Source organism: Pungitius pungitius, chromosome 11 (genome assembly GCF_949316345.1).
Source record: "Pungitius pungitius chromosome 11, fPunPun2.1, whole genome shotgun sequence".
Lineage (NCBI taxonomy): Eukaryota > Metazoa > Chordata > Actinopteri > Perciformes > Gasterosteidae > Pungitius > Pungitius pungitius.
In genome coordinates this window covers 15,172,279-15,190,844 of record NC_084910.1, presented here as the reverse complement: position 1 = coordinate 15,190,844, position 18,566 = coordinate 15,172,279, and the positions used below count along the sequence as shown (strand labels likewise).

Below are 18,566 nucleotides of genomic sequence, written 5' to 3'. Positions count from 1 at the left end.
TAATTAACTACATTCATCTTCACCTCCTTCCATCCATCCCTTTCTCCCTCCCTCTGCACACGCTGACTGTCTGAAGCCCACCTGGACCAGCCCCTCCCTCCCTTACTCCCTCGTTGTCTCACCCCACCTCCCCTCCGTCCTTTCACTGGTTGCCTTCTTTTGCCATCTGATGTCTCTCTCCCTCTTTCTCACCGCTTCACCTGGAAGAAAAAAAAGGCAGCTGACTATGTTAGTGCTTGTCTGGCGTAACAGCCCCCCCCCACCCCGTTCCCCCTTCCCCCCCCCCCCCCCCCCGTGAGCCTCCAGAGGCTGTGTTATTGTGACGGCCCATTTACTCATTCTGGTCATTAATTTCCTCAATAGGCTCCAGAAGCCGCAGCGACACCACCAACAGGAAATGCTCGGCTGCTCCATGTTAGTCGTACGTTAGTCGCCAAGTGGCCGTCCCCTTCCCGTCCAAAGGGCAAACCGATACGTCCGACGGCAACTCAGCACATCGAGGACGACCCGAGGCGAGCAGAACCGGAGGGGAGGGGGGTGGGGGGGCAAAGGGGCCGCACAAAGGATTGCACTAAATCTGGTTCTACTTTAGCTAAGGTCCAATGGGGTCTAAGGTACGGTTACACGTGTGTGTGTGTGTGTGTGTGTGTGAATGGCAGTCGGATCGGGGACACAAAGGACTCGGAGTCGCAGCCTCCCTGCGCGGACACACACACACACACACACACACACACACACACACTCACACACACTGCATGCACACAAACGCACAAGCATTCGGACAAATGGCAGCCGATTTGTTGCACAAAAGAGCAACACGTTACACCCTCGACGCACCATCACAACCCACAATGCCTTTCACCGTGTAAACGTGCAGGCTGCCTGGCCCAGATGGCCAACACACAACCCCCCCCCCACCCCCCCCCAAAAAAAGAGAAACACCCACACACAAGCTGCATTGATGGCAATTACAAACCCAATCGGTCGCGACTCCTGCTGAGAGTCAGAGGTTAATCCACCGGGGCTTCCCCTGACAGCGGAGAGGGAGGCCGAGAGCGACGGGCACAAAGACAGGAGGCACCAGCCAAAGGTGGAGAGACAGAATGGGAGACAGAGATTGAGACAAAAAGAGGAAGCTACGGGCAAGATAAAAAGAGATGGAGCAGAGAGAGCAACATGGATAAAGGAGAAGAAGACCCCGAGTGTCTGTAAATCATGTCCAAAATGGCCCAAAAGTCCCTTCATTATTCTTTCACCGATTTCCCCCCGATACGACGTCACGTGAGACAATCCAAGGAGGCGTCCTTGCGGTTGGAAGGGCTGCCTTCGGACATTGATCTCAGATCAGCTTAGCCGCTGTAATACTTAACCTTTAACAATAAAAGGGAAATGCAAATCTGACCTTCGCTGACAGTGTAAGTTAAACCCTTTCCCTCGCTCCTAATCTCAGCGCCCACTGGGCTCGCCGTCACCCGGGGCCACGGCCGCCGCCACCGCTGTGGCTGATGAAATGTAGATGTTACAAAGAACGGGTGGCAGCCGGCTTTTTCGACCTGCACCTGTTCCTTCTCCGTGTGTGCGCATGTGTGTCTGCCTCTCTACCTGTGGGGAGGGGGCCTTCTTGTGTGTGTGTGTGAGCCCGAACGCTCCTAAAAACAAGCTTGCACGTACAAACGATCTCCTTTAAGTGGCCGAAGTGCAATTTGAACGAATCAGAGAACATGAATAAATGCGCGTAATGCGTAATACGATAAAGCAATAAACGTCATATCAAGCTGTAAAATACTGAGCATGACATTGATTTTGGATCAATGTGGTAAAAGTAAATTATCTCATTGACGTCATTGTGTTACGATCACCGGTCTCCTGCAGGGTGACAATGCTGACATCCACTAAGATTTTGGGGTCACTCAATAGTTTGAAGAAAGGGAGTTTGGACCTTGTAATGGCATCGGCCCTCAAACGTGATCTTACAGTCAATTCACCTATAGAATCGTTTTATTTTGAAAATAAAAGGCTTTAATCGGTGGGATCTATCACTATTGTGTCACCTCATTTGGTGATGATTTGATTATAAACAAAATGTATTTAATGGGAATCTCTTAAATGGTTCATTTAAAACAAATTGTAACAGTGTTGTTATCTGATCAATGTCAGGATCTGTGGTTAAAATAATGCAGAGAGCGAATGCAGGTCTTTGTATGCGGGTGTGATGGTGAGAGCGAAGGAGAGATTTGTAATTGTGCGACTTTTGCGTTGTGTGGGTTGTGTGCGACGGTAGCCAGATAATTCCATCAATCTCTCCATGATAAAATGACGCACCCCTTTGGCTTAGCTGGAGATTACAATGCCCCGTGGAGCCGAAATGAATCAACAAATGCATTTATTTATTCAAAAACAGCCATGAAACACCATTTTGATGCAAAAAATAATAATAATGGCGGCAGAGAACATGTTGACTCATCTCCTTCAATGGATATGAGTGCTTGTGAAGTGTCTTCTTCATCCATCTAAAGTTTTTGTACTTTTTTCATTTTTTCTAACAGATATTCATGGGCTTTCCTCAGAAATCCTTCAATGGGGTTTTTCCTGCATTGAAAAGAATGTCTAAAATGGGACAGTCAGCAGGTTTTTTTGGGTGGGGTGGGGGGAATCAGTGCCGTCCTCCTCTTGTTGAAATTTGGGATCATCCTCTCGCGGCTACCGATGCTGACTTCTGATGTGGAAGTTAAATAAATAAAATCATTTCTCCATGCTAATTTTCGTCAAACCTGCCAAATGCAGCCTAAATATTTGACATGGAAGAAGAGAAGATCAGTGAGAAGTGAGATCAAAGGGGGAGGATGTGTGCGTGTGTGTGTGCGTGCGTGTGTATGCGTACGAGTGAGTGTGTGTTGCGATGGTGCAAGTGGTGATGAAACATACTCTGCAGTTTGATATTTTCAACACCACCAAATTCCGCTCCATCTCCTCCACACATGGGAGTAATCTAAACTCAAAGCAACGTGTGTGTGTGGGTGTGTGTGTGTTTGTGAGTGTTGGCCTCCTGCCAGGAGCAACAATTCTTCATATTCCTGTCACCTACTTTTCTTCTCTCTCATCTTCGTTGTTTCCTAAACAACTCTCACACACACACACACACAAAAACAATTGTATTTGTCTTTATCAGTCCCTCCATTTTCCTCGCCCCTCCTTGTGTTCGGCCTCCTTCGTTCAATATTTCATGTTGGTGAGAGCGTATCTATTCTGAGCTCTCTCTCTCTCTCTCTATATGTGCCCTCTCTCTGCCTCCTTCTCTCTCTCTCTTGAGAAAAAAGAAAAACATTCTCTCAACGCATCACTCTTGCTGTCCTCTGTCTTCTTCTGTACCTCTATAAATCTCTCGCTCCCCCTCACTCTCTATATCTCATTGCACTCCTAATGTTCTGTGCCCCAACTAACTCTTCCTCCCCACTCTGACTTACACCCCCCCCCCCCCACCCACACACACACACACACACACACTTACCCTTTCCTCTCCTCTCCCTCTGCTGGCTCAGTTTGCGTGACTGTTAAAGTATCAGCCCTCCTCTCCTCCTTCCCTTAACCCCTCACTCCTCATGTCTCTTTCCCCCATTGGATTCCTCTCCAACCAAAACACAGAGAAAGCCCTGTTCTCTCTCTCTTTGCACCTCTCTTTCGCTTCTTGCCCCCCCCCTCCCTCGGTTCTCCTTCTCCCATCCAATCTTAGTGGCTCTCTCCCTCTTTTTCCTCCTCCAACGCTCCACTCGGCTTCATCTCCACCCACCCCCCCCCCCCCCCCCCCCCCTCCCCCGACCTCCCTCCCTCCTCCTCAGTCTCCTCCTTGCTCTTAGCCTGTACCAGTGTTGTTTTAGGCACAGCAGTGAAAGGTAAACAGAGAAATTGAAAATTCGTGTCAGTCAGTCGGGTGAGAGAGAGAGACAGGGAGGGAGGGGGTTAGGGGGTAGCAGAGGTGGTGAGGGAGCGAGAGGAGGCGGTGGGGGGGTGGGGGAGTGTCAGTACAATTTACTGACACAACAGTGAACAGCGAAGCAGGCCAAGACACAGAGCGAGCGGGAGGAGGAGGAGTGAGAAAAAGACTGCCATTGAAATGCAGCACACACACACAAGTGTACAAAGAAAATACAAATGTTGTATATTTACATTCATATGCATAAATAGGTCAATTCACGGTCAATCCGTAGGAGCATTGTTTCCCGCGCCGAGGCCACGGAGAGGGATGTGAGTCCTGCAGGGGCCCAATATCCAATTGTCAGAGCTGTGAGAAAGCTCCGATTAGATTTTCGAGGTTGCAGAAAGGATCACTTGACAGATGTGGTGTTGGCCGGCTCTGGGTTGGAAATGTCATGAGAGCTTCGGTGTCACCGCATGCAGTCATCCCCAAGGCCGTTTCTCATAATAACCCCAATGCAAAAGTAATGCAATAGCACTGCAACCCACGCCTGGAAAATTCAACGTGAATGATTAGAATTTGAAAAGGGGCCTTTTGCTGAAACACGACGTGTTAACGTCTGCTCCATAGAGACCGGAGCGGTTTATGTATTCTTTGAAGAAAGCACCAACTCTCTTCTTCCCGTTAATGTTTGATTTCCAACTCTGTCTTCCTGGACCTGGTTAACAAAAGTAGACACACGGCATATTTACAAACGGGCCCCCGGGAGGCCCCATGGTGTCGCTCACCCGAGCTCTGTAGACAGGCATTGGAAGGGTTGTTTCACAGAAACGACAGAAACACATTTCCTCACACCTAGTAGCGTGATCTAGTAATGCAGATCGTTCAGGTCTTATTCAGATTCTGAGATTTCTGCCGCCCTTCCCGGTGCAACGTAGGTGTGGAAGTGAATGTGTGGTTGTGTGAGGTTGAATACTTCCAAACTTGTCTTTAAACCACTTGGACATATCCTTCAGCGGATGGAATCTGGATTAACGAGATCGACGTTGGTTGCGTCATTACAACTGGCGATCAGGTCGCTTAGTTTTCACATCACAGAAGTTCACATAAAGACGATGGGATCTGATAAAAGGTCTTTGTAAATGTTCATTGGCTGTAAAAAAAAAACCTCTAGCTGTCCCCCCTCCCCGTTTCCATTCTTTATGCTAAGCTATGCTAACTTGTTGTGGTCTGTAGCTGCGTAATATTCTTTCTGGATAACCCCCAGCAAAGAAAGCAAATAAGAGCACTCCAATAATTCAAATTATTCCTCTAGATTTGTAATTCCTATTTTCACTCAAGAATGATCATAGAATATGTATGTTCATGTGCGGACTATTATATTAAATCAGTAGCAGGTGTTTGACAGTGCTGCTGTAATACCCCGACGCAGTGTAGCAATAAACAACAACAACACCACAGAAGGACTAAGGAGACATGATGGACAGAGGAGGCCAAAGAGGAGTGCTCATTAAAAAGTTGCACGCCTGCTGTAACGGTGAGAGATGGAGAGCGAGCCGGAGGAGACGGGTCAACCACCAGAGACCGAGCTAACAAAAGACAAGAGGCCAGGTAACAGAGATCGCAGAGTTTGCAGTGGTAACAGGGGAGGTGGTGGTGGGGGGGGGTGAAGTGAGGAGAAAGGTAAGGAGAGAGAGAGAGAGAGACGGACAGAGGGGAGATTAAATGGACAGCTCATGAGAGAGGTGGAAGGACCAGAGAAGACGGAGGGATTCCCCGATGGCATCTCATCTCACTCTGTTTCTTGCACTCCTTCTCCCTATTTCCCTCCTTTTTTCTTCCAATAAATCATTCTGACTTCCCCCTTAACCAACTCATTCCCAGCAGGCGGCCAGAAAACTGTAACAATCTCTCTCCTCCCTGGAACCTCCTCTCTCTCCTTCCCTCCCTCCCTCCTCCTGTCTCTGTCCTCGTCTGGCCTGTTCTTGTCCACCCCCCCCCCTCTCTCTCTCGCTCTCCCTCAATCTCTATTTTCTCTCTCTCTCTATTTCTTGCGCACACACGCACACGCATGCCTTTGGATATACAGTTTGCGGCAATGGAGGTGATAAGAGGGGGGCAAACCTTTCCCCGCGTCTCTGCGTGACAGAACTACAGGAAGATTGACACGTAAATAACTCTTAATTCTATTACAACTTAATTGCTTTGGTTAATTTGAGATGTGAAATGTAATTTTATTATATTTTGCAAAAACAAAAACGGCGAGTCACTTCTGTTTCAAAGTCACTACAGCATCCTCACCGTGAAAATACGGCGCGTTTTATCTTCTTTATGGGGAATTGCGTAAGTGTGTTTGTGTGAGCGCGCGCACGAGCGCGCGTGTTAATGTGCCGCACGTCGTGCACGATGACAGTACTGTATTAGTCCGGGGATCCAAACGCGCACGAACTTACTTGCGACTTGGCCACGATGTTGAAGAAAGGGGGCGGAGTTAAAAAGTGAACGAGAGCTGCGTACCAAACAGAGAGAGAGAGAGAGAGAGAGAAAGGGGGAGGAAAGGGGAGAGACGGGTGGGCAGGCTGCTCACCGTAAACGATGGTTGTCGGATAGAGTCTTGAGGAGCTAATGAAACTGGCTGCTTGAATTGTTTGCAGCCATTACGGAGCTCAGTGGCCCCGCGCGCTCCGCGTCCCTCGGATCCTCGCAAGGAAAAACTGCAGCCGCGCGCAGATAAAGAACCGCTTTTTTTTAATTATTTTTTTTTCTTTTCTTGTGAGGACTTGCTTACTATTTTTTTTATTTTACCACCGTTTTTTTCCCCCAGCCCCCCCTTACCTCCCCATCCACACTCGTAGTTCTCCATCAGTCCGCCTTTGCACGTCAGCAAGCAACTCTCTGGCCGCGGACGGGACCGTTTCATGCCCGGAGGAAGACCGACCCCCCGCTCGGACCCTGTGCCGACCACACGCGCTCCTCCGGCGGGCTCAGAAGCGGCAGTTCCCGGTGAGCAGCCCGCTCAGAAGGAAGCCCCGGGATTTGTTGGAGAGGGTGGGAGAGGTGGGAGGGGGGTTCACCGTATGGTTTATGCTGGGGGGGGGATTTAGTCACTTCCCACCTCAATAGACCTTACGACACTTATTAACCAGAGCAAGTACGTCTCATGTGTATGCATGCGTGAAGCTGTTGTCTTCTTCTCTCTCCCCCCCCCCCACCCTCCACATCTGTTAGGCATTTGCTGGGATGTTTGAGTCGCGTTGTTTGGTGGGGTGAAGGGACCGAGAGAGTGGCCGGAGACACCGAGCGGACCGGGGGGGCCGACAGAGGAGACGGGAGCATGGCTCTGGTGGCGCTGTCTCTCTGGGTGCTAACGAGTCTCACCTGGGCGGACGTGGTCCAGGTGACAGCCAACAGGCATTCCGTCTACTGGAACAGCTCCAACATACAGTAAGACCCCCCCCCCCCCGCCTCCCCCATTCCTCTGTGCTCGTCTGTGTGTGTGTGTGTGTGTGTGTTGGGGTGGTGGGGGGGGGGGGGGGGGGGGGGGTAATACGCTATTTCTTTCGATTTCTCTATTCTAACCCTGTTAAAATGAAGGGGATTGTCCTGATTTGCTCCCTCGTGCTCCCCACATCTCATTTTCAGTGGTTCGCTGCATTTTTTTTTCACATTTTTTTTTAGCTTTACCTGTTTGAGTCCCCTCAACGCGCTTTTATCAAGGATGTGAACTGCTGCCTCCATCGTCTGTATCTTCTTGTGGGTAGAGTCTATTGTATAGATCCATTATAAAAAAAAGCTGCTTGGACAGGCCTCTCACGTTTCTCTGGAGAGGGATGCTGTTCCTGAGCGACATGCTGCTCACGCTGACCCCCCCCCCTCACCCCCTCTGTGAAGTCATGGCGGCTCCAAACTGTCTTTTTAACACCTTGCACAACTAGTCTGGACACATTTAGCCGGCGTTGCTCAGAGTCAATCTGTGCACGGTCCTCCGATGACCCCCCCCCCCCCCCTCTCCGTTCAGGCATTCACATCCGTGGAGCTGTGGGACGAGGGCAGCAGAGAAGTGTTCCTCTTTTGTCTCCTCCTCTATCTGGTTCAATTAGGAGCACTTCTTCATCCTGACCCCATTGTGTTGTGCCAGTGTCACCGTTCAATCTCTGCGTCTCGCTCACTCTCCAACTGGCCCCCTCCTTCCGTCCGTCCCCCCCCCGTTCTTGTTTACACTCAGTCCGCTGGCCTTTTTGTTGTGCTTCTAATCCCTGGCTGCCTGCTCCTATCTCTGTTTAAGTGAAAAGCTGCCTTTTTAAATACTGTCCTTGTGGCTCCATGGCTCTGCTGCTGAATCCTTAAGAATGTGGCGTCAGTCTGCTGCAACACACTGTGCCCTCATCCCCCTTCCCACAATTCACGCCCGGAACGTATATGTTGTATTATTTCAACTCGTGCCCATCTTAACATCCGTGTTTCTTCTCTTCTGCAAAAAATATGCAGATAAAATGTTTTGGTCTTTTTTTTTTTTTGAATCTGCAAATGGATGCCGGATTTAACGTGACATTTTTAATACATTTACAAGATGTGCTTTTAAACGAGAAACTCAGGAGGCCGCTTATTCATGGTTTTTCAATTAATATAACAATAATAATGCAAACAACCCTCTTAGGTTTCAGGTGCACTAGAGCGCATGTCAGACACTGACACACACCTTCCTTTCCGCTCTCCATCTTGCAGCGAGTCCTGACTGTTAGATGCATTTTGGAGCCCAGGCGGCCCTTAAAACCTCTCAGTCTGCGGTATTTACTTCCTCAGCTGAATTTACTAGGCCCCCGTAGACGAGCAGTCGGATGCATACTGACTCACATTTTATGACTGCGCTTATTGAAGACGTAAACAAAATGAATTCTCCGAAAATACACTGTTGTTTTTTTGCAGCTGGAAGATCAATCATTCTGTGCGCTGATGGTGACTCTAAGCCTCTGATTTCAGTTTACAGCGCGTAATAAAACTTAAAGAGAGGCGAGTGAATTCAAGCACCACGGCGGAAACGTCATACATGAAGTACCGCGTAAAGCAATTGGTGAAAAAAAAAAAAACGGTTATTGCGTTGTGGTACAACACGGTAAACAATAATTTCCCTGGATGTGAGGAAATTGTTTCCCTGTTCGTTTTTAGATAAACGGACGTTGCGCGCGCGGTTTCTGCCATTGCATTCTAGCTGATATTTCATTCTCAATCTGGAGAGGGCTCTTTTTCAATTTCTATACTTTCCTTTCTTCTCTCTGTAACAATTTTATAATATATGCTAATGAAATTCCACCTTCGGTTTCCATAATGGAGACGAGTTGATTTAGATAAAATGTGTAAAAGAAACGCTCAAAGGCACGAAGGCAAGAGGTGAACCCGGGACCTCGGCACAATCAGCCCCTCGTAACATGAGCAGCACTAGCCTTGGTAAAAAGTGTACTAATTAAGTCAGTTGTCAGCTGCTCTCTGCTGCACACTCTCCCTGTTTGTAAAGCAAAAAAAAAAAAATGAAACGTTGCAGTTGATTTCAAAAAAGAAAAGAAAAGAATAATTTGGCAGCAGAAGAACTAAAGCAGCCTGAAGAGTCCTGACCTTTAACCCCGCGGCCTCTGCACACCTTCGCTGCCAGTGCGCCTTCCATCCCAGCGGCGGAATATTCTTAGCCCCATGCAGTGTGAGCCTTTTACTGAAGACCGTGGTTAATTAAGGAACACGGCATCTCAGCGGACCTGGCTCATCCTTGATCTCCCTACCTCGCTCTCTTTCTCTTCCTGAGTGCACACACACACACACACACACAATGACCACGTGGGAGTCACGAGACAAAAAGGGACCACGGACAGTGACACGCGAAGGGCAGATGATCCATACTTTCACGTACTTCATGGCAGTTCATTTCCCTCGTCGCACAGATCCCGTTTTTTTTTTTCTCCACCGCAGCATCTCACATTGGTGGGGGGTTGGCGGTTGTGTCGCTCGCCGTCGGCAATGGGCCACTGTGGAGTTTCTCTAACTCTCAGTGCAGCGCGGAGGGTTGAGAAGGCCAGTAATAAGCTGTAGTGGAGCTGTCAGTTTGAGTGGTAAACACATTGTAACGCCGCCGGACCTGCAGTTTCTCAAGCGCCTTCTGACCCCCGAGCCACTCGTCAACCACGAGAGAGGCTGAGGCTGTTACCGAGGATTAGCCGTTGATACACGTGCACAAAAGCATGCACACTCTTACCTGTTCCCGTACATCTATGATTGTACTACTACACACAAAAAACACAAACGGCTCTTTTCTTTCTTTTCTTTTTTTTCACTTCGTGAATACGGATCATTTGCCTGCGTTCGAGTCTTGCACAATGCCCGTTGCCACTGCTATCAGTCACTTGTCAGCGATATCCCTGGGCTTCCACTTGTGTATAATGGTGTGTGTGTGTGTGTGTGTGTGTGTACGAGAACTCCAGCATGTGTGTGTTGGCGCTGTTACAGATGTCTCTGTTCACCGATGGGTGACCGAAACAAAAACAAATCCATCAGTCCGTTAAATCACACATTATCTTCCACCACCTGGCAATTAACCACCACTGTGCGCGTGTGTGTGTGTGCGCGCACCAGTGTGTGCGTGCGTGTACATGTGTTCAATCTAACGGCACAGCAGGTTGCTCATTTGCGTAATGGATATTTGGTGATATCTCTTAATTTATCAGTTGTATATTTTTGAGAATGAACAGAGTGGCAAATAAATGCATGATATGTGTTTGCGTGTGTGTGCGCGCGTGTGTGTGTGTGTCAATGACACGTCACCTCAATGCATGCCCTTGGAACGAGGCCAGCAATCGTAAGCAGAATTGGTGCGTCGGTTTTATTGCAGAGAGACGTCACGCAGGGAAGGAGAGAAATTAGGCAAGAACGCTGCTGGACGGGCTGAAGGAGAGGAGAGAGGAAGCCAGGAAGGTCTTGTGTTGAGCTGCGGCAGAGCAAGGGGAGAACGCTCCTCATGATCAGGATGATAATAACGCTTGGCCAGAGCCCCGATCCATACTCTTGAGTTCTCACATTAGACACCGTGAGACAGGCCCGGTTTATGTGTGTGTGTGTGTGTGTGTGTGTGTGTGTGTGTGCGCATGTTGGAGGGCGAGACGCAGACGAGGGGATTAATCAGGCCGATCAACCATCCCCTCGACAGCAACACAAAGCTATCTGTTTCCCAGCACTATTTAGGACAACAGCATTTACATTTATGAATATCTGCACAAAGCGGAGTATTACTCACTATCACCAGATACACGCCCCACCAGTGTGTGTGTGTGTGTTTGTGTTTGTACTTGTAATACACATCCATCATAAGCGTTCGCAGCGCCGCCAGCAACCACTGCGCTACGCGCCGGTTAACCTGCATGCACAAAAATATAACTTAGGCCTATAGACAAAGTAATCAGCTGTTCATTGGCTATGAATAATAAGGCCACATTGTGTGTGTGTGTGTGTGTGTGGGGGGGGGGACTGTGTGTGTGGCGTGCAGACGCTCCCATAGACGTCATTAATTAAAAGCAATAGGGAACACCTGTGTGATGGATTACTACTGTTGGCATAATAAGATCCAGTGGGTCTCTCTCTCTCTCTCTCTCTCTCTCTCTCTCGTGCTGTTTCTCCCACCCTATGTGTGCATGCGTAGGAGGAAAAGCCTTTTTCCTGATTGGACAGGTATTGTCCGGTGGGTGAGCTGAACAATAAGGGACACGCACACCAAAAAAAGAGACAAAAGGAAATGAATTACTTTCTGCCCATTGTTTAATTCATCTCTCGGCATGAGCTAGATCTCAGGAACGTGTCGCCCTGCGTCCTCTGTTCTTCTCTCATCCTCCAGTTTGTGGTTTAATGGGACAAATTCACCTGGACGAAACCTCTCCAACGCTTAAAAATATGTTGTATTTCGTTTGTTTGTTTTCACAGCTCACCCTTCCTTTCCTCGCGCTCACTTTGAGATTTTGCAAATCGTTTACATTTACGGACACTTAAAAACACACATTGATCTCGAGAGACCGACAAGCCTGAAACATCTGAAGCTCGCCCCGTTTTTTTCTTCTTCTTTCTTTTTCTACACCTCTCGACGGGCTCTTTCATTTCCTCAAACGCTGTCCCGCTGACGTGATCGACCAATCGTAGGCATTGCGGTGAAAATGAAGTATTGATGTTCGGCGTCTCGGATCAAACACAAACTGGTCGCTGTAATGGTTTGGATTCAAAGGGAGATGGTTCTCAGGGATTCGGAGGGAGGTAATTCTGCTGAGAACATCCTCGGATGAGTCGGACCAAGTTGAACAATTCTGGCCCAGCACAAAGCACGAGTACACCCAGGATTGGTATTGATTTAAGGGACTGCCGATGCCATGCTGGTGGCGCAGTGCTTCGCTTGCTGTATTTCTGAAGACTTTTAGTCATTGCTAAAAAAAAAAAAAAAACTTTAAAAAAAACTGAACATCAGTGTATGTTTGATGTGTTAAATTCATTTAATTTCCAACACAAACACAAGGAAAAGACGACATCAATTACACCAGGATCAGACTCATGAAGGTCGAGAAGTGGCGGTTCAAGGCGGATGTGACACACTCACAGCAATACTATGCAGGTAAAGTAAATTGACGCACGGATATAACACATTAAGTAGCAGGACTGCTTGTGAGCTGAAAATGTATTTTTGGTGGTCAACCTCGAGGGAGGTGGGGGGGTGCAGCGTGGTGGAAGAACTGCGCATGGATGCTGTGTTCTGGCAGACATCTCACTGCTTGCTTCTTGGACTAATGAACAAATTACAACGGACAATTTACTAAAAGCACGACGTGAAAAAACCCCCCCAAAATATAAATGCACATTGGTTTGAATGAAATGATGTCTGACTCAGCTACTGCCCGCTGGCCTGCTTCTATGGTCCGAGCACGTCTCCGTGGTATTTGGCCAAAACATCAAGGATAATGAATGCACAAGCAATATTTGTTGATAATGTGATATGGATTTACTGGGGATGTGTCCTTATCAATGCTTGGACCATGGATTAATGTGATTCATCATGCCATTGACAAATCACAGGAAGCAACACATTCATGCAAGTTCGAGGAGGCTGTGTGCGATTCTGGAGCTTTGAGGTCCAAACGCTCGGCGATCCCAGTTTGTCTTCGTTTGCCATGAAGCAGGCCTGGCAGGTCGTGGGTGAGCGTTCCTTTTACGGACTGAATCCAAACTGATTTAATTGAGCCAGTGTGTTTGTTGCTAAAAAACAAACGTTTTTAATCTATATTGTTCATCATGTCATTTGCCACCTGGCGGCAAGCCTTTAGGGCTGAGAGCAGCTCCGCGGCTAAACTGAACCCCGGAGCAGAAAGGATGCTTTTACCCTTTAAAACGCCTTTCTCACTATGTCTAAAAACAACAGCCAAATAAGCCTCAGTGTTTGTTTCAACAACAGGCCATCGCTCTAAATGACCCAAAGGTGCGCCTGAGGCCGATCGAATGCTCTACTCGCTGTTCTCCGTGTTAAAAGTCACTGTGTGGACGCTCTGAGAAGTGCTGTTTGGCTCGATCTAAAAATGATAAAAAGCTCCTTTTTTAAGGTGTGTTTAGACAATCGGGTGCCGAGTCGCCCAAATAGTTTAACTTCCCAAAAGCGACAGGCCGGCTGCTTCACCTGGCCAGGTGTGAAATGAGCTGATTAATCTGCACCTGTGGCTTACCTGATCCCACGTTGGCAACATCAGAGAGGCTTCCAACCGAAATTTGGATTAACATCGGAAAGACAACCGGCACAGAAAAGTCTCACCTGCACTGTCCACTGCCAGGTCCTCTGGCTTTGTGGGACTAATAATGTTGTTTTTAAACGGCGAAGAAAGAACATGGATCCATTTCAGAGCCACAACAAAATATTGGCATTCCATCGGCGATCTGCAGGTGTTTCACCTGGGGAGTGAAATGTAAAGCTCACAAATGAGAGTTAATGAGGACAATGCAGGGAGTAAACATGCTGTTTTTCAGTTCTAAACAGTGAACTCTCAAAAATCCCATTTGCAATAAGAAACAGATGTGTGAGTCACTGGATTTAAGGTAACAACGCTGCGGTTTGAGGCGTTGCTTGTCCCTTTTGACAGGCCGTGTTATTAGATGACTGTCTCCTCTCGTTATCCCTAAATTGGAGGCAAAAAGTTTGGCCAAACAGGAATTTATCCTTCCCATCCAAGTGTTAAATTTGAACAAATCGTCCACAGAGAACAAATCCCACGCCGACAGGCTGCAGGCGAGATGCGGAAAAAAAGCTCTAAAATACACACTCAGACGCACACACTCGATGTTGTTGTTGATATTAGCATTATTCTCTGAGCCGACGCCTAAGCTCCACCAGTGTAATCAGGTGCTAATAACAAGACTGTGATGTTTACAAGCTGTTTTCAAAGCACTCGTGTGTGTTCTCGTGTGTGTGTGTGTGTTGTCTGCTCTATTCCTCGCCAGCGCTCTTGGGGCTTTGAGGGAGGGGGGGGGGGGGTACTAATAATGCAGGCTGTCAGCTTCTTCACACTCACACACACACACACAGACCAGATGCTCATACGGTGGGTTTGTGGCTAATGGCAGCACGTGGCGGTCTCAGGCCAGATGCTGAGCCCGATCACAACAGAGCGCTCCAACGTTAATAAACTCCGGCGCCGTGACAATTAGGGATCCTCCACATGAACGCCATAGTGTGAAAACGCCCCGGGCCGGGCCCCGCGAGCAGCAGGGAGGAGAGCGTCTACTGTCACTCCTCGCCGATTGTTGACCTGTGATTACAACTTTCCTTTTGGGCTCATCCAGCCATGAACGACGTCCGCGGCGTTACACCCAACGCAGCCGGCTTCTAACGGGTGGTTTTCGTGGAAAACCATTGCTGCAAGATGCAAGGAAGTCCCAATTTAGGAAAAAGGTTTATAGAGAGAGAGAGAGAAGCCAGGCAGAGTCCTTACAACAAACTGCAGAGGACACAGAATTATGCTCATTCCATCCAGAGAGAGAGAGAGAGCGGCACAGAGGGGCTCTTTAATTGAGGTTTTATCCATTTAAGCTGTCACTAAGAGGCCAACTCTGAAACCTTTTAACCACTCTCCTCTCAGTAATGACACAAAACGTAGAGGGGGTGCGAAGGCGTGCGCGCGCGCGAGTCGGAGGGTAATTATGCGGAAATTGGGCATCGGCTAAGTGAATTATGACCTTGTTTCAGCAGAAGGCTTTAATCAGACCAAGTCGGGGAGGGAGGGGAGGGAGTTTCACTGCACAGGCACTCTGCTCCCAGACGGCAACAGCCACCAGTCAAACAGTCAACCAGTCCGACGGGCCAGTGGAAACCAGTCACTCAAACAGCAGCAGTCACTTTGGAAAAGCCCCTTTTGGCAGATGATGTATGTGTGATCACGATATGTCACAATGTGCTGTGCTGTTTGGGGATTTTCAATCATTTTAGTATCAGTTTGCAGGTTACATGCTACATGTTACCCTCGAAAAGAATCGTACGTGGCTATGAACCGAGAGCTCAGAATCATCATGCAGTATATTGACTTTTAGTAAAATTTTGTTGTGAGAAAAATAGGATTAGAGCTGCATTCATTTACATTATTGATTAATCTACCAGAGCCCATGTGGAAATGCTAGAATCCCTAAATATCATAGATGTATAGATATACAGAGAAAAGCATTATTTTCTTTTTTATTTTCGACGCTGGAATTGAGAAGGTTTTTCGATACAATGCGTTCATAATTGAGATTATTTTGCATTGTGTTAAGATATTTGGTTTCAGTACTGTTCCAGCCGTGCGTGCGTTTTGCGCGAGTTTCTCAGCGTGTCCGAATTCTGGTGCTCACAGATCTTGTCCCGTTACTAAGGCGCACATTCCAGCACAGTGGGAACCGAAACAAACTCAAGTAAAAAAAATAAAAAATACTCAGCGGTCCGATGGCCGATGCCTCACGTGAGGCCGCGTAAAGCCTGATCAGGAGGAGAGTTAGCTTCAAGTTAAGAGGAGTTACTTTCTCTCTCCTTTGTCCCTGTTGTTACGCTTGTGCATTTACACAAGTACACACAAGTACGTCGACTCTTAAGCCGCCAAGTGGGCTCATCTTGGAACGAGCAAAGCAAAAAAGGAGCCTTCCTTTCTACCCTGCAAGAATTGAATGATTGTGATGAAAGGTTGAGAAATCGCAAATTGCAGCTCAATTAACCAGACGGAGTTGTCAGTTTTTTGCACTGAATTAAATACTTGGTGAATCCAGAAACCTCATCTGTGCTCTGCAAGAATCCGATCCGTCCGTGGAGCCGTTGTGATCATTGATTTGCAGCGTTGGGCCGCGATGGCGATTGACACATTCGCATTGACTCGCGCCACGCATCGACTACTCATCCATCGTCCTCTGAAGTGTGTTAGTGAGCTCCTCTGTGTGTGTGTGTGTGTGTGTGTGTGTGCTGGGCACGATTTCAACCTCACACCCTTGTGCTTTTAACCTTTTGCTGTCCAATTTGTCATGTGCGCATGCATTCTACACCGCGCGCGTTGTGTGTCGAGTCAATGGTTGTCGAGAGAGAGAGAGAGAGAGAGAGAGAGAGAGAGAGGATGAGGTGGAGCGAGGGATGGTGGCTGGCCTCCGATGCTTCACACCCACGCTGTCTGTAGGCCCTTCTCTCCCTTCCTACACTTTGAGGCCTGTGAATGTGTCGGCGTAGTAAAGGCAGCACATGAATGAGCGTTTACCACCTTCCCTCTGTGGGCTGGACCTAAAGTCCAGGGAGGCTGCTGGTGGTGAATACGTACACTTTCTTTAATTCACACATAGGGAGGAGGAGAGAACGTGGAGGAGAAGGAGAATAGGGGGGGGGGTCGCAGGGTCGTTGTAATGAATGTGGTGCAGTTAAAAAGAATTCTGTGTCACTTCCCGGGAGAGAGCAAAATAAAGGTGGTGGAGGAGGGGGGGGGGATGTGGGAGGAGATGTAGAGAAAATAGGATGTGTTGTGTTGATGGAGCAGAGTTCCTCGCAGCCAGGCAAACTCCCCCCCCCCCATCCCAGTACATGCATATATGTGTGTGTGTGGGGGGGTGGGGGGGTTGCGGAATGTGAATGCCCCACAGCTTACAAGCCTACCACCCACACATTACCCACATGAATTAGTCCCATACATTTGCATACTCTTCACTCCTCCTCTTCCTCCCTTTCCATTTTTCCATCTATTTTTTGTGTATACACACAAGCACGCAATGCACGCACACATACGTGCGTGTGTGCAAAACTCGTTTCGCAGGCCCAATCTCTGTCATTACCTCCCACCGCTTCCTCAAGGGAGTAGATTGTTATTCTTTTTCCCAGCCCTGATCAAATAAAGTGGAGCAAGGAAAGAACACACACACACACACACACACACACACACTCATATAAAGAATAACACACACTGTACACTCAAATGTCTGCTGAACCGTGATTGAATAAAACACAGAATGATGACACCCATCCGCCCACTCGCTGTGTGTGTGTGTGTGTTTGTTGTAAATTGCAGCATGCGCCACACACGCTGAGTGCTTTACCCCCTTGAGGTGAAAAAGTAAACCCCAGCACGTGTATTGCAACATCCGATGCAATTTTCTCCCGTATCAGGTCAGATAATCAAAGGCTCCGTGACACTGTCCTCGCGGAGCGGACGGCGCTGCAGAGATGGCGGTGGATAGACCCGTTTAGACTCTAGCACCAGCCGGATCTGTGGCCCTGTGTTGTTGCTGGAGAGAAGGGAAGGGAAGAGAAGACAAGGGACAGCACAACAGGAAAGACCAGACGGAGGAAGAAAAAAAAAAAATGAAGAAAAAAATTCATTGAAGGGCACCGAAGAATGGAGGAAGGCGGGCCCCCGCGGAGCAGCACTGCCAAGACCCCAGGTCAATTGTGATGAAAATGGCCGTTCACATGACCACAATAGCGGCTGAGTGACGGCACTAAAGCAGCGTGGACGGGCTTATCCTGATCACTCAGGGCCCGGGCTCGGGGGAAATCAACAATGCCCTGGAGATCTGTCCTTTTTGCTTCTTGGAGGATCACAGCGCGCCCACGGTCCCAAGCTTCGGCCCCCGAAAACGTCCCCGGCATTACCATATCAATGGCCGGCCCGTCTCCGCCGCCAGGGAGCCGGGCGGCTGGCGATAGCGCCTCCCCGGCTAGCATCGCCATGTCCCCTCACAGGGGCCATTCAATGCCCGGCCGTGAATAGGAAGAAGCGCGAGCTCGCTCCTGCAGCGCGAACACATGTCTGCCGCTGCATTCAGGGCCGACGTCTGCGTGACCCGGGAGCCTCCGAGTCCCTTCCCCGTCTTTTATCTCGCTGCCCCACTCATTTGAACTCGCACCCGTGTACAGCGATACTCCTCTATGCTTTCGGTGCTAATCCAAACTGTGTGTGTGTGTGTGTGTATCAAAAATGTTCAATTAGCAAACGTTGGCATTGAATCCTCACTTTTGAATAATCATTTTGCCAATTTTAGCTTTGGCTATAAGGCCAAGTTCCTCTACAGCTTGCTGAGTTGGTTTTGTACAATTTTCTTCAGATGTTAAAACCAGGAGAATACTTAATCACCACAGGACAAATATTTACTGCTT

At 48.5% G+C, this 18,566-nt stretch overlaps 1 protein-coding gene across 3 annotated transcripts in view; it reads left to right on the top strand.

Annotated features, from left to right (window-relative positions):
* The first annotated feature begins 6,013 nt into the window (after positions 1–6,013).
* efna3b (ephrin-A3b) overlaps positions 6,014–18,566 on the top strand; it is a 35,063-nt gene continuing 22,510 nt past the window's right edge. The window contains exons 1-2 of one of the 3 annotated variants that reach the window (XM_062565595.1): positions 6,014–6,916; positions 7,142–7,357. In XM_062565595.1, the coding sequence (XP_062421579.1) occupies positions 7,248–7,357 (110 nt within the window). In that variant the 5' untranslated portion in view covers positions 6,014–6,916; positions 7,142–7,247. The remainder of the gene's footprint in view (positions 6,917–7,141; positions 7,358–18,566) is intronic. The other 2 variants (XM_037453578.2, XM_037453579.2) reach the window with 2 other exon arrangements.